Source organism: Clarias gariepinus, chromosome 13 (assembly GCF_024256425.1).
Source record: "Clarias gariepinus isolate MV-2021 ecotype Netherlands chromosome 13, CGAR_prim_01v2, whole genome shotgun sequence".
Taxonomy (NCBI): Eukaryota; Metazoa; Chordata; class Actinopteri; order Siluriformes; family Clariidae; genus Clarias; species Clarias gariepinus.
In genome coordinates, this window is record NC_071112.1 from 5,644,447 (window position 1) to 5,660,536 (window position 16,090).

The 16,090-nt window shown below is 38.7% G+C and overlaps 1 protein-coding gene across 3 annotated transcripts in view; it reads left to right on the plus strand.

Moving 5' to 3' along the window:
* ehbp1 (EH domain binding protein 1) overlaps positions 1-14,189 on the plus strand; it is a 144,033-nt gene extending 129,844 nt beyond the window's left edge. For all 3 annotated transcript variants that reach the window (XM_053509610.1, XM_053509611.1, XM_053509612.1), the window contains 4 exons: positions 4,596-4,695; positions 5,779-5,852; positions 12,615-12,729; positions 13,034-14,189. In XM_053509610.1, coding sequence (XP_053365585.1) covers positions 4,596-4,695; positions 5,779-5,852; positions 12,615-12,729; positions 13,034-13,124 — 380 coding nt within the window. In that variant the 3' untranslated portion in view covers positions 13,125-14,189. The remainder of the gene's footprint in view (positions 1-4,595; positions 4,696-5,778; positions 5,853-12,614; positions 12,730-13,033) is intronic.
* The last annotated feature ends 1,901 nt before the right edge of the window (positions 14,190-16,090 follow it).

The window sequence follows — 16,090 nt, forward strand, 5'->3', positions numbered from 1 at the left end:
AGGGGAACGAGGTTTGCGCTTAACCAGTTTGGCCTAACTGAGGAAGAAATGTCTTGTGTCCATTCTGAAGCTAGCGACGGGCCTCACGGGCCACAATGGACTCGGCTTTATCCCGAGATTAGGTATTGTGCCTAAAGCCAAACTCCTTTCCTTCAGGCCGGCGCGAGGCTAGTGCGGCCCTTTCATTTCACGCTAACAAGACTTCTCCATGCCACAGCCCCACTCCAAGTAATTAAATCAATCCTTTTGTACTTACCGCTCTCTCTCTCTCTCTCTCCCTCTCTCTCTCTCTTTCGCTCCTCTCTTCCTCTCCCTCTCTCTCTCTCTGCGCTGATGAACAAGGATCTGCTTCATGCATATTCAGAAATACTAGCTAACGGCTTTTTAATGAGGTCCTGCTCAGTTGCACAAAACAATGATCATCTTGTTCTTTTCTCTTTTTCTTTTCTTCTTTCTTCTTTTCTTCTCTTTTTTTTTCCCTTACTCATAGTTTAACTCCTCATAACAATGGAGCGTAGATGCTGCACAGGCAGTAAAGACAAAAAAAAGGGGCTCTTAAAAAAAATTTACAGTTGTTTAAAAAAAAAAGTGTCTTTATTTATTTTATTTTTTATTTTTTTGCACAGAACTTGAGATCTGGCCCTTAAAACTCCGATAGACAAATTGGATTACTTCGTCTTGGATTAAACAGGGAACTGGTTGGATAAGAAACGAGAAGAGGTTGCTGTGATCACAGGGTTTAATGTATTTCTTTTCTTTTCAGTTTTGTTCCCCTCTTTTTCCTTACCCCTCCTTCGCCTCCTTTAAAAAAAAAAAAAATGAAAAAATGAAAAAGAAACCCCGCTCACCAGATCCAGGATTAATTTGTAATTGTTCTTGTTTCTTAATACTATTGGAAAGATTATTATCTAAATCAAATGAGGGGAAATTTTGTAATTAAACGAAAAGACACCCAAACAATGACACCCCCCCCCCCTCTTTCCGTGTTCAGATTGCACTTTCATGTCCACATTTGTGTATTTTATTCATTTATTTACTTAATATTTATTTATTTGTGCAGATATCTGTACAGCCGAGCCTTTAACTTTCATATAATTAATTTTCCATTTACGTCCGTCTCATCGGGTGGCTTATGGAGATTAACGAAGATTGTTTAACTTTGCCACACTGCGAATCACACACACCGCATGTCTCAGTACAACTACTGTAGCTTTTCAGTTCTTGCTGCGGACCACGTACGCTGACAACAAAAAAAAAAGATGCCTAGGATGCATTGAACATTAGGAAATAGAATACCTGAACCGTAAAAGCTTGATTCTGAATGTATTTGAAGACCCTTTACACCTGTAACACATACATGCTATGCTTGGCAGGGACTTAGCAGCGTGTGTGTGTGAGTGAAAGAGAGAGAGAGCGAGAGAAGGCAGCTGAATGTGTGTACTATGAGGGGATTTCATTAATGCTATCTGGTGTGAATGTAACAGTGGCAGTGATGCTTATCTTAATCTTATTTGGCTATAGAGGCACGGCCACAAGCCCTCAGGACACACAAATACACACAGACATATATATATATATATATATATATATATATATATATATATATATATATATATATATATATATATATATAATACATTTTGCTTGCTCTGTGTGATTTCTTATGTGAATGTATTCTAGGCAAAGCTTTTGTTTGTGCACTGCAGTAAATTGCAGAGATTATTAGAAGTGATTAGTGAAAGAATATTTTAAAATATTTCTAAAAAAAAATAGATAATGCTGGATTGGAGGACAAAAAAATCGATTACTGTAGACATTAAACATCACAATTCCTGTTAATTATTTATTCCAATGTTAACAGAATTTCAAATAAATTGATGTCGATGCAAAGACATCGCGCTCTCCTCTTTGTACAGTCGGTGTGTTTAAACAACATTTATACCAGTTGCAAAACGTCAAATTTATCACCAGAAAAGTGAATTGCGATAAACGTTAAATGATGTCAGTTTGTTAACAGGCCTCCATCTGGAAATATCGTACATAAAAGATTTAAAAACATAAACAACATTTACTGAGATGAGAGAACATTTCTTTTTCCTCTACCTGTATCTCTGTCTCTGACAGGTAATGATAACCAGCATGGGTCAGAAGTCATGTTCTGAGTGAGGGAGTGCGTGTGGGTGTGTGTGGGTGTGTACACATGTGTATACGACAGTGTCCTTATACGATATGCATTCCTGCTGTTGGAGCCGAAAAATGTATACACACACACATACACATGCACTCTCCCCTCCTGCGGAAACGGTCTCCGCGATGCGCCTCCTAATCCTCCGCTTCCTCCCAATGTCACACAAGCTTAATATTACCATTTATTATTTGCTTGTTTCATTTGGAGCTACAATGGCCTGTCAGTGAGCGCTTTATCCTTTTCAAGCCCACTATTTAAAAGTTGAATGCGATAATCCAGGAGCTGATTCCTGAATCCCAGGACTTTTCTTCCTCTTGCTCCATTTTTATTTTTTCTTCCTTTTCCCCCCCATCCAAGTTGCCAAGAAGCATAAATATAAATTGCACACAGATCTGTGTAAAGCGTTATTGGTATCTTTCGGTTTTGTGTTGTTTTTTTCCCCCTTTGAATGACTGATGTGCCTGAGCTTTGTTGTGTCTGATGATGTCATGTGACGGACAAATCCGCCAAACTCTCATGCTGCTAGGAGGGAAGAAAAAAAGACATGGCATCTCTTTAAATTCTTGTCCTTTCACCAATTTAGACTTCTCTAAATTGCATGCAAGCATAGTATTAAAAAATATAATACTAAAATATGCATCGTCTGGGTGTGTTTTGACCTTTCACCCCTTTTTTAACGCTAACCACCATCCAATCCGTTTTTAGACTTTTAACCATTAGACTGTTGCTCTTCAATAATACCATTGGGAGTTAACTGTTTATCAGTTCAGCACTCGCAGCCCTTCAGGAATTTTAGGAATCGCTTGTTAATTTCCACTCAGACATGTCCGCATGAGTCTGCGTGTTAACAAAGCTGGAGAGAAAAAGAAAAAAAAAAAGGTGTTCAGTCTCTAATTCTGTTGTTGATGTTGTCAGGTGCATACAGGTATTAGAGAGCTAATGAGTAGAGAGGGTGATTACATAAGCTTAAGGGATCTTTCATCTTCTTGTTACTTTCATCCCGTCCTTCAAAGGAATCCTGAGCGTCGCTGGAATGCTCAGAACGGCGATGGTGGCGGTCCTGCGCCCACTTAACCGATTTGGCTGTAACCTCTCGTTCCTGTCTGCACTTAACGAGGGCTAACATTTATAGCAAAGGGCTATAGAGAGTTTTTTTATATATATATATCTATGCTGGTTTTGATTTAATTAAAAAAAATTATTGGAACCCATTTTCACATGGTGTGAGATTTTTGGCTAGCAAGCAGGTGGTGTATGTTTCGTTCTCCATTGCTGTGTATGTACCAGAGCTCTTACGTTTCCTGTTTTGGCTCTTCATAGATCTAATAAAATATGTTGTGTATGAATGAGATGCCATAATAATAATAATAATATAAATAAATAAAAAAAATTGACCCAACTTGAAATATTCCATCTCCAGGCTGGAGGTTGTTTGGCGCTTGTGGTTTCTGAAGCAGCACAAAGTCTCCACGTTAATCCCAGCTAGTGTGGGAACAAAACAGGCCGCCTGTAATCCGGCCCCCTAATCCAGCGCCGTCCTATTGACAATGGCAGCATCGTGTGAAGCGTCTAATACGTTGCCGCCGAACACACATCTGGCCGGCTTCCTAACTTGCGTGTCGATCTGTGCGACTGAGAAAGAGCCGGTGGGCTAATCTCATTTGATGCACTTCAGTCCAGAGAGAGAGAGAAAGGGTAGGTTTGGGAAACGGCTAAGAGGCGAAGAAAAAGAGAGAGAGTTGAGATTACCATCATAAACTTTGTTTAGCATTACATAATTATTTCATATCGTAACGTGACGATTTTGTAATTAAAATAAATACAAGCACGTATGCTTGAAAGCATCATGAATTTGCAGTGCAGTCGTATCTGGCAATTATAAATAATGTACTTATTCTATATCAGGAAAAAAAAAAATACCGGACATTTTTGACATGCAGCTAATTACCACTGTTTTAATTACTCTGAAGTTGTACTGCATACTTTTCAAAGGGAACGTATGTTTCCATAGTGTTTTGTTTTTTGTTTTTCTTACTAAGTAGTACGATAGAACAAGTATTTAATATGTTATAATGCTCTTTATGTTCCCTTATTAATTTGTTAGATTATTAGTATTAGGTCTAAGCATATGTACATATATTTCCAAAATGTGTGTATGTAAACTGTGTGCACTTAAATTTCCAGCCAGCACTGTGTCTTAGTAGATGCAGAGCTATAAATAAACTGAATTTCACAGTTTTTAATCAGATTTTTATTAATAATGCGAATAATAGTAATAATATAAGATAACAAAGTAATCTGTAGCAGGGTTTTGTTTATCTGGTGGATTATACACTGCGGTAGTCGTGCCATTGCCATATGCCTGCTTACGTGTTGCGTGTGTGTGTGTGTGTGCTCTCTCCTATAGGGAAGAATAAGGAGGAGGAGGAGGCCATGATGCAGGAGTGGTTCATGCTGGTGAATAAGAAGAACGCTCTGATCCGTCGCCAGAACCAGCTCTCTCTGCTGTGAGTTCCTGTTTGCCCTCTTCAGCCCTCTTCCTCTCTCCCTCTGTTCCTTCTCCTCATTCTTTAATTCTTTCTCACTCTCTTTTTCCCCCCCTCTTTCTCACGGCGAAGTGTCACCGAATACATTTACACACCTTTAATGTTTTAGACACCCGCACTTCAAAATCGTCGACCCTTGGCACTAAGGCGCGGGATGAAGGTCAGACAGTGAAGGGCACAGCGGCTTATTCCATCGCAGCCCCCCATACCCCCCCACCTCCCTGCTCGGTTCAGGCGTAAAACTAAAATCGCGTCAGTCACCTCACGGCACTAATGAAATTCAGCGCTCGCGTTATTTCAGCCATTAGCCGTATTGGATCAACCTGCGCTGACATCTGAAAGCGAATATGATGCTTGGTCGTTTTTTAATGTCTAGTTAAAGCTTATTAAAAAAAAGGCTATTATGTAATCTTACATTTCTCTGTTGAATAAATGAGACAAAAGAGAATTGTTCTGTAATCTGTTCTTCTCTTTGAATGGATGGGACGCACAGTAAATCCAAGTCATCTATTAATTCCAGAGAGGGAGGGAGAGAGAGAGAGTTTCCCGGACTCCTTCAGAATGACAGATCGAAGTGTCCTAATCATATTATATCACTGGGGGGAAAAAAATGAAAAAGCAGTTCCAAGTGCTCAATTAACAGTCTTGATGATGATGATTATTATTATTATTATTATTATTATTCCTTTCATTTCATGCTTTTGTCAGGGAACAGGCTCTGAAGGACAAATTCTATTACAGACCAGAATGAGCTCATTTCCAATACATTTGAAAGAGCTGAAATTAAATTTGCTCGTTGATACCCCCATCTCACATTCCTTCCCTTTTTTTTTTTTTTTTCTTTTAATCACGACTCTTTCCACCGCTGTCCTATCGCCCCAACCAGCCCTCGCCGCTGCCCGTTTGGGTATCACTTATTTGCAGTAGATTAATGTGGCGCGGCGAGGTGTCGGCGAGTGCTCGAATCAATGTTTATTAAAGGTTTCTTTAAGTGTTTAATGATTTCGTAATTAACATATTGATGAACTTTTACAACTTGCCCAGGGAGAGGGAGCATGATCTGGAGAGACGCTTCGAGCTGTTGAACCGGGAGTTAAGAGCAATGCTGGCGATTGAAGGTAAGCGAGAGTGGATTTGGGGGATGGGGGGTGGAGAAGAGGGGGGTGGGAGGGGTAAAAAAAAAAAAAAAACTGGCTGTGTGAGAGAGAGACAAAAAAGTCTTTCTTTTTGCCTCATCGTTTCTCTCCGCCTTTCCTGTAACCTTTTTAACAAATCTGCACCACTTGAGGGTTTTTTTTTCTTCCACCCGGAATTTCTGCTTTTTTTTTTTTCTTCTCTTTCTTTTCATTCTATTTATTGTAACCAAGTAAATCTCCTAAGTGTGTTATTATCCTGAGATATTATATCGTTAAGTGCAAACATCATGTAAGCATCAATACTGCGTGTCTGCGTGATGTGCCCTAAGGCATCGCGGACTTTATAATCTTTTTTGAGTGCATGTTATCCAAGCGGGAAAAGACGGGAAAGGGAAAAAAAATAATAAATTCCTGTATCAAAGTTGTCTGGTTAACTTTAATCCTTTTCACTGTGTCCCTGCTTTAGCAAAATGAACCTTTCGCAATCGATGCAAATTGATTTTGCTATTCGATGGTGACCCCTTGCACCCCTCGGCTAGCCTCGGTAATTTCTTTCTGCACCTGATAAGCTACCTGATCCATCATAAATCAATTCTAATTAGTTTGAGGGGGCCGACAGACGACATGCATAGCTAAGCAGAGAGCCGCATTTCCTCCTTCTTCTTTTTTCCCCCCTACCTGTCGTCCTCTTCAGCTTATTTCTATACGGTGATATTTGTACATTACCAGGCGGTTCGTAATGCGATCGCTACTTTCTCGGGGGTGAAAAGTGTGTTTGTATTTCCTGTACATAATATGATCGAATGGCTGATTGTTTTGGTCACAGGTTATCAGACAACACACCGTGATGCCTGGAAGCTAACTCGAATATTGGATTTATTTTTTAAAGAAATATATAGTTTTTAAACATGTATATTCATCGCACCATATCCAGCACCCACCATATCAACCCGTAAACAGGAAACTTGTTTCCTTTTATCGGCTTTCACTCTCTCTCGCTCTCTCCCTCTTGCTCTCTCTCTCAAGCTTCAGCACTTAACATTCAGAGACAGCTCTTTTCTTGGGCGAGGCAGTGATAGTTCTGACCTGCTGGTGAGGGAAGCGAGTGCATCACTTTCTTATTTGGTGCTCCAACAGGTCTTTTCACATCCAGCCAACGCAGACAGGTAATTTCTGATTTGCTTGGCCGGCTGACGACAGTAGTAATAGAGACCACTGAGGTGTTTACACACACACGCACACACATACAGGTCGGAAAAGGCACAGACACTTCATCTCCGGCAGGTGCTGATATGGTACTTAAGTCACCTTTTTCCACAGAAAAACGTAACCTGTACTAGCGAGACTCTAGAGACTTTATGCTGTTGTTTAATTTCTTATTTTACTCAAGGGTGCATTTTTAAGTCCCTGCAGGCCGCAGTCTTCTGTAAAATGTAAAATGTTTACATTTTAGGCTCAAGCATGTGGGGATGTGATGTTTTATGTGTAATGAAATTTCTCGTGAATTAAGGTATAAAACTGATCGCATTTACAGAAGATTGGTGATGAGGCATTTTAATGTTGCAAACGTTTTAAAGAAAGCCGTATGTCCGTAAACGACGATCCCTCCCAAGGTGGCTCGGAGATCACTACCTGAGCCTTAATAATCGACAGATAACCTGTCGCCAACTTGCAGAAGAGGCGCATCTGTCAGTAAACTATACACACACAATCATTCACAAACACACGTTACAGGAAGACGGCAGCTCTGACTTGCTCTCGCTTCAAGCCGTTCCCACATGTTAGAGGCACTAAAGGAGTTCCCGGGGGCCAGTGTTTTAGACGTGAAGCAGACGGTCTGATCATGGCTCCACCGTACAGAGAAAACCTTTTACCTTGATGGCACTCAAGCACTAGTGAAACTCTGGGATAAGTGTATTAGTGTAGCAGGAGATTATATAGAGAAATAAAGAGAGTTTTTACTCTCATAACTGTGTTCTGTTATTCTGTAAAAATTAAAAGTCCCATGTTGACCTGAACACACTTCTTGTGTGTGTGCAAGTATGTGTGTACATGTATACATATATATATGTACACACACACACGAATCGTATTATATACAATAATAGGCTCTCAAAAGGTTAAAGTAAGGAGGAGAAAGTGACACACACACAAAATCCGATTGACAAGGTAAAGCAGGTTCATGTGCATGCAGGTTTGCTTAAATAAATAAATAACACAGCAAGGATTCATGTCGTCTAAACGATAACCCGCTCTTTGGTCCTCTGGATTTGCAGGCAACATTATGGAGAGCGCGAAAAGAAGGGCTGAGGATTGAATGTGGCCTTCTACAATATGCCATGGTTCTTATTTTTCTGCCTCCAAATTGATCCTTTTTGGCCTTTTTATCTGCCTTCCATGCACACACACACACACACACACTTTTTCTCTCTCTCTCGCTCTCTCGCTCTCACACATACACATATTTCTCGCCCCTCCTCGTCTCCATCTCTTTCTCAGTTCAGACTTGGTGCACTCCGGGGCGTGTTATTTGAAAGTGGACGCGCCTCTCTTAAAGGGATTTCTGCATAGGTCCCCTATTTTTGTTGTTGCTGTTGTTACGGTTTTATATGATAAGCTTTTTTTGCCTTTTTTTTTTTTTTTTTAGATGTTTAAAATCAATATGTAATCCTGTGCAGGAGCTTATCCCCCCAACAACCCCATTTGTAAATCTATTTGAGCTTTGTTACCAGCCCGGGCCGGCGTATTCCTCAGATTGATTAGGTGCAGTGCCAGGATCCTGTCAAATGGCCGCCTTTGATGATGTTGCAAACTCTTTCAAGATTGCTAGTTGACTGGAACTGCAGATAAGGCAGGGTGACAATTCCCCCTTTTTTTGCACTATTCACAAGGAAAAAATCTATTTATTTCCATTTCGGTGTAGATTTCAGGGGTGTTTGTGAAGGTTTGGGAGTTTTGTACTCTTCGACAAAAAGGGTGTTTATATTCCAAGCACACATCATTTTTTTTAGTTATTTTTGTTCTTATTGTTATCTTCATTTCAATGTTAAATTAAATCTAGTGCTTGTTTGTCTGTTTTTGGTGCTTCAATGTGCTTCTAAGTGTATAAAACATATTGATTTTGGCAAAATTAAAAAGATGACCCTGTAAGGGTACACCTGAGGTACCTGCATGATGGTGTACCAATCATAAACATAACATTTCTAATTATGATACAATTATGGGTTTCTTCTGAAAAGAAAAATTGGCCTATTTTGGATTTTCTTACTTCTTATTTCACCATTTTATTTTCTCTCCTGTCATTAACAGTCCTCCAAACTGTAAAGACTGTTACAAAACAATACTTCAAAAACAACAGAAACCACAATTATATAATTCATGCTGCCAGAATTTTTACACTGTTCAGACGTAGCTACAAATTAAGTGAACATGGGCCAATCTCACACGTAACCATTCAGTGTCATTCCTGTTCCTCCCACCCCTCAGTAATGCCCCCGTCTGCCATGTTGGGCAGTTTCAGTCAGACTGCAGTCTTCACCAAAGTGCTGCACAGATCTGGTTTCAAAAGCCCCACACTTTCCTCTCCTGAGCTCTTTGTCAACGGCTCAGTCCTCCACCACTCTCCACCAGCCTCCTGAATGTGCTAATGCAAATTCATTTTGTTCATTTCCTCCATTGTGAGCCTCTTGGCTAAGTTGCCGAGCTGCCGTGACGTTGGTCCGAGCGTATTGTTATAGACTTTTATAGTTATAAATGAGCACCAAAAGAAGAAACACAATTATTAATAAAATAAAAGTAATTTTATTTAAGAGTGAGTGATACACCAGAAGCCTTTTATTTTTAGTCCAGCATTTAAAGCTCATAAAAATAAGTTCGAATTGAAATCAACAAAACAATATGGATATAAGTTAAGCAAAAATGTGAATACATTGTTTCGCAATTTTAATTGTTCTTGCATATAGTGATCAAAAAATAGCTTAATTCACATGAATGTGTCTGTGTTTTCAGTGGAAATTATTGCTGAAAACTTTTAGGTTCGACACAATATTATGTTATGTGGTGTTTGTTTAATTTAATTATTAAAAAAATGCTAGTTTTTCAAAATAAAGTTAATAAAGTTTTAGAATAAATAATGGAAATGTATTATTTAATGCATATAATACATATAAATATAATTTTTTACATTTGTTTATAAAGTGTGTGCGTGTTTTAAATAAAACTTTTATTGTGTGCAGTAGTTGAAGGTGCCATTCCACAGACTATTTTCCTGTCAACTTCTCCTTTCTAGGCGCCATGTTAGGCTTTGTCTTCAGCCCCAGTTGGCCTCCATCCAACGCCATCTTACGTTGCCACTCAAATCCATGCTCAGCTCAAATCTTCTGTAATAAGATCACGTATTTTCCTCCGGATTCCTCTGACCTTGCATACTTTCTGTTTTTGGGGGGTTTTTTTGTAAAGAAAATAGTTTTGTAGGAGAAGGAACTCCCTCTGAAGTTTAATCATGCAAGTTGTCTTTGCACTCTTAAAATAGAGAGTGAATGCAGAGGTGCATCTTGATTGTTAAATTTAGTGAAAATATTAAAGCGGAACTCTCGGAAGAAGCGCTCCGAAAGCCGTTGAGCAGTTTGCAGCGCTCTTGAATAAATTTCGCTTTGGAGGAGGGTCATGGGGATTTGAGCCAGTGCATTCTTGTGTAGCTTCTAAGGGCTCACATGGTTACCATTGGCGTGCATTGTTAGAGTTATCTGAATGAGCAGAGACCATGTGAGTTTTGACGTGATCGCCCAGGGCACTGGAGAATCAGAGAAAGAGAGAAGGACAGAGAGAGAGTTATCCAAACAGACTGCACACACCGCTTTTTATTACCCCCTTCTCGACTTGTTTGCCTCTTCCTTTTTTTTTTCTTTTTTTTTTTTAAGTTTGGGGAGGGCTTCAGGAGCGTCCCTAACTGACCGTGATGAGTTAGGGACTGAGGTTGAGGTGGGACAGAGTAAAGGGGAGGGGCGGATCTGCTTGTTTGCTCGTCCATGTCTCTCATCGCCCCTCTTCATTGTTTACCTTCTTAATGAGGAGGGTGGGACGCTCCAGGCTTGATTGACAGCTGCATGCTGCCTCTGCCACTGGGGAGCATCTTTGGCTTTTGGGCGAAGAGTGATGACAGGGGAAATGGAGGTGGGACTGAATCTACAGTGCCTCTGTTATATGCACTCTCTCTCTCTCTCTCTCTCTCTCTCTCTCTCTCTCACTACCTTTCTGTAAAAGTTTTGTTGGCTGTAACTCACTCTGTCTAAAGTGGCCATTGTTTTTTTTTTATCCCCCTTTAATGCAGTTGGAGACTAAATAAAGCAGGTTAGAGAGAGAATTTCTTCAAATAAAAAAGTGAAGCCGGTAATGTTTTTAATAAGTATATCATTTTCTTTATTGTCATTAAATATACAGAACTCTCCTTAGTAACTAATATTCCACATTGCTCTCTTTGCTTCTAAGTTTGAATCCACAAGGATATTTGCTGAGCACTCCCAGCATTAGCTTTTGATTAGGTTAAAGACGGAGAAGCAGAGCGCTTTCCTTTGGTGCTTGAGCGCCCGATAACTCGCCAAATATTGGTACTGTGTTCATTTTGCCTCCGTGCTTCACTTCAAAGGCTAAATGAGGCAGCGGAGGAGACCTTTTAGAGCCCACCTCGGCTCTCAGCATGATGCACATGTACCGCCCTGCTGCCGCAATTTCACACGCAGCACACTAGAAATATTTATTTTTAATAAAGTCCACTTATTTTAAGGATTGACATTTTCACAGGAGCAGGCTGAACCGCCGTTTTATCTCCTGCTATCTTTTTCTTCTTTTTTCTTCCCCCCAGAAATCGATCATGGTTAAATGTTGACATGGCACATGGTGTTGAGGAGCCCTGAGCAGCACAAGGTCTTTCACTTTTATAAGGTTTAGGCTGGTTTTTTTTTGTGAATGCTGAGTACACACTGACTCCAGCACAGTGTGTCCTTACAGAGTGTGTGAAGAATAGGCATGGTAACCAAATGTCCTGTTGGCTGTGAGCGAGGCCCTAATCTCCGATCGTATCAGTAATGGCTGATCCTGTTAGCCGGGTTGATATTTCAGACCAGCAGGCCAGCCTACCTGGCCAGGTCACCTCTCTCACACGCGCACGCACACACATGCACACACACACACACACACATTGAACTTTTACACTTTCAATCTGGGCCAGTAGGTCGATTTGGTGTTTTTGATGTAATGAGTGTTTAAGCAATTACTTTTGGGGCTGAGATCAGGAGTTAGGTTCTGTCAGAATCATGTTCTTTATCCTGTATCCTGTAGTCCTTGGTCCGTTTGAAATCAGGTCAGGAGCGCTAGGAATTTCATATGAAGTGCTTGAACGTCGCATTTACCCGTCTCGTTCTCAAGTTCCACTCTAAGTTGATGGACTCGCCAAACCGCAGTAGAGCAATTCCTAACTTTTCGTTGCTGCTAAAAAGGGTTGGGTTCTTGTGAAAATGTATGAAAGCAGCAGACGCTTCTTAGAATAGTTTTCTGAAGTTGTTTGTGAACCTGTTTACAAAGTCCTGGGGTGAAGTTTAAGTGGAGTTTAGATGATGACTGGGCAAAGAGTTCTCCGATTCCAGAAGTTGCTTTGTTTTTAGTTTTAGTTTTTTTTTTTTTTTTTTTTTTTTAAGACATGTTTAATTTTTTTTAAGTGCATTTATCCATCTCTCACTCTGAATTCAGACTGGCAGAAGACTGAGGCCCAGAAACATCGGGAGCAGCTGCTTCTAGACGAGCTGGTTATCCTGGTCAACAAACGCGACGCCCTGGTCCGGGATCTCGACGCACAGGAAAAAGAGTATGTCCATATTTCTCTCTCTCTCACACATACACACACACACACACACACACACACACACACACGGCAAGCAAGGCGTTCTGGGATAGCTAAGCCAGCTTTTACTTTTGTCTCCCCAATGTGAGTTAATAGCTAGTATATACCTATTATCTCAGATTTAGAGCTCATGTCGTGTAGGTCAGTGCAGAATCACGAGATTATTAGGAACTTTACTAAGCAGAAGACACAAGAACTGTCCCAGGTGTAGCTGTCATTTCCAGGAGTCCCTGTCCCGGACTTTGACTGTGTGTTTGTGTGTTTGCAGGGCAGAGGAGGAGGATGAGCACCTGGAGCGGACTCTGGAACAGAACAAAGGAAAGATGGCTAAGAAGGAAGAAAAGTGTGTTCTTCAGTGATTCCAAACCAAGACTAAAACTTACTAAAGTGTTTACTACAATTTTGAGAAATGTATTAATATTAATGCTATTGTAATGAGCATTACATACTGTACTTATGTTTATTTTGGCTTTAGAAGAAACTTTGGTCAGCATTCGCAGACCAGGGCTGGTGTGTGTTAATTCACTAATGCCTTTGGTTCTCTTTATACAGAGAGATTACATTTCATCAACACTAATGGATTGTTCTCTGTTTTGTTTTAGTGTGTGCTAAAAAGGTACTTTTATGTGATAAAAACACACTTTTCTGAACTGAATAACCATGTCAAAGAGCGAACTCAATGATGATTCACTGACTTTCACTGTTTGTTATTTCAGACAGATGCGTAGCTTCAATCTTATGAATGTTTGTTCATTTCCCAGTGGAGGTTAGGACTGAACGTATTGAGGTACAACACAACATTGTTTTATAGGGAATGTTTTTTCCCCATTTTAGCATTTCAAAAAAAAACTGCATTTTATCTAAAAACTCTAAACAGTTTCATCATATCTTCTTTTAATTCAAGCAGCGTTATTGCTTAATGTATAACTTTTAATTCAACTACTTTTTAAATGTATATATGTTGTGTTTAAGGAGGGTGTTGCTTTTAAAAAAAAAAAAGAATGAAAGAAAAAAAAACACAATTGTGTTTTTGTTTTTACAATTTTTTTTTGTTTTGTTTTACCAAATATTTTGGGATGTTCCATAGCAGGAATATTAGAGTACTTATAAGTACTTGTATTTAGACTGAATTGTTAAGATGTACATTTCATTTCACTGTTTGAGAGGGAAAAAAAGTGTGTGTGGAATCCTGTTTCCAGATCAGAATTAATTTATTGTTGTTTGTCCTTTGAGAGAGACAACTAACCATCTACACGACCTTGTGCATTAACTCAAGGACTTTGTTAATATTTATTGTATACTTTAAAAATGCTTTCATACGCATCTCTCTGGTTCACCTCGCGTGCTGCTGTCTAATGGTGTGAACGTTGTTTATTTATTCCTAAAATGACCAGTCATCAATAAAACCTGAAATGCTTTCATACTCTTAACAAAACTTCTCCTGTCTCGGTTTCTTATTTCTTTGCTTTTTATTTTTCCCAGCACTGATGTTAGCTGTGACTGATGTTAAAAAATTCAATAATAAAACTAAAAGATAATTGCTACATATAAATTTAAAAATAAAGACTAGGCTTTATTTATTTATTTATTTTAAATTATAAAAATAAGTTTCATCTTCATATTTAGTTCTGTTACACTAATATATTTTACATAATTTCTTTTTACTTTTATTTTAATATAATATTTAGTCTTTTCCTTTAAATGTGGGTGAAAAAGTAGTTTGGTGTTAAGAGAAACTGCTCTTCAGAATGCAGACTTTTTAGTAGCAAGATTGCATTACTTTATGCTTCGAAATTACTTATTAAAACATAATGTATAGGTAAAGCTAAAAATAAAGGGGTAATGATCATTAAATGGAGTAAAATGTGGTTATTTTGCTTAGATATGTTGCATGCTGTCCTCTGAATTTGTCTTTCACAAAGTAAAATGGATGTTATTTGGCTCACACTTAAAGGATTTCCCTCTTCATAAACTAAAATATATGATTTATAAATAGGGATTTGATCATATTCTGGGCTAAAAAAAAAACTCTGACAGCTCCCTCTTACCCTGATACCTCCACATTAATCTACCCCCCACCCCGACACTTTTTGTTTCTTTATTTTTTTCTTTCACATCTGTGTAGTGACTGTAATGGTGTGTAGAGCTCACACTTAATAATCACTTAACTGATCTCTCTCTCTCTCTGTGACTGGACTGTGTGTGTGCGCGTGTGTGCGCGCGTGTACCCATGATTGGTATTTTTTTCCTGCAGCCTTGGCCATATAACCTGTCTAAAAAATGCCTGCTTTGATTTTTTTTTTCTCCCTAATAAAACCACTATTTAAACCATTTCAGACAGTTTGGAAACGACCACCATTGTCTATTAAACACAGCTAGTGTAATCACCTGCCTCATAATGTCTTTATCAATATCTAATATGTTTATGTTTAACATAACATAAACAACGTGACTAATGTGATAAATTAAATAGCCTTCTCAATAAATCACTGACATTCTGGAGGAAAAAATTATAAATATATATTTAAAAAATGTAGAGTCAAATCAGCTGCAGTTATGAATGGGCTTTGAATGCTTTTATCTAAAACATAAATATGTCACAATAAAATTTGATTAGGTGAGAAACTACATTAACATTTTTGATGTTTGCCTTAAGTCACAGCTATTTTGTGTATTAGTTGATTCCATTTGACATAAAATAGAATAATATTTAGGCTAAAATGGTCAAAAGAGTAGAATATACACTACAAAAACCGACAGAAAACAAATTATTAACGTTTAAAAAAACATGAAACTGTTAATTCCTGAACTATATTACTTACAAGTAAGAAAGAGATGAAGACCAAAATAATAGCATATTAAATTTATTTTTAAATTAAGCAAATGTTTTAATTACTGAAATTTGTTTTTGAAAACAGTTTTATAAATTAATAAGTATTAGAGATGTTTCTGTCTATAATGCGCTACAACATAATAGTTATCATCTCTCTTACCTGGATCTCAGATATGTGCAGAGTCTTGATCTGGATTAACGGCGAGAAAACTTTTGTTTAATAAATAAACAGAATAATACATTTGTGACGCCGCGTTTAAGTGCAATAAATAAATAAATAAATCTCCGTGGTATTTTTTTGTTCCCGGTTCCCGACTTTTCTCTCTTTCTCGTGCAGGTGTTCTTCCTCAGCTGCTCTTCCTCCCCGTCTCCTCATGTAAAATAAAGCAGAGGGTCAGAACAGTCCCGCTGTTTGGATCAGAAGGCCCTCTTCTCCCCTCTGAATATCTCACTATTTTATGCCTCGTCGTTTGTAATAAGAATCGACACTAC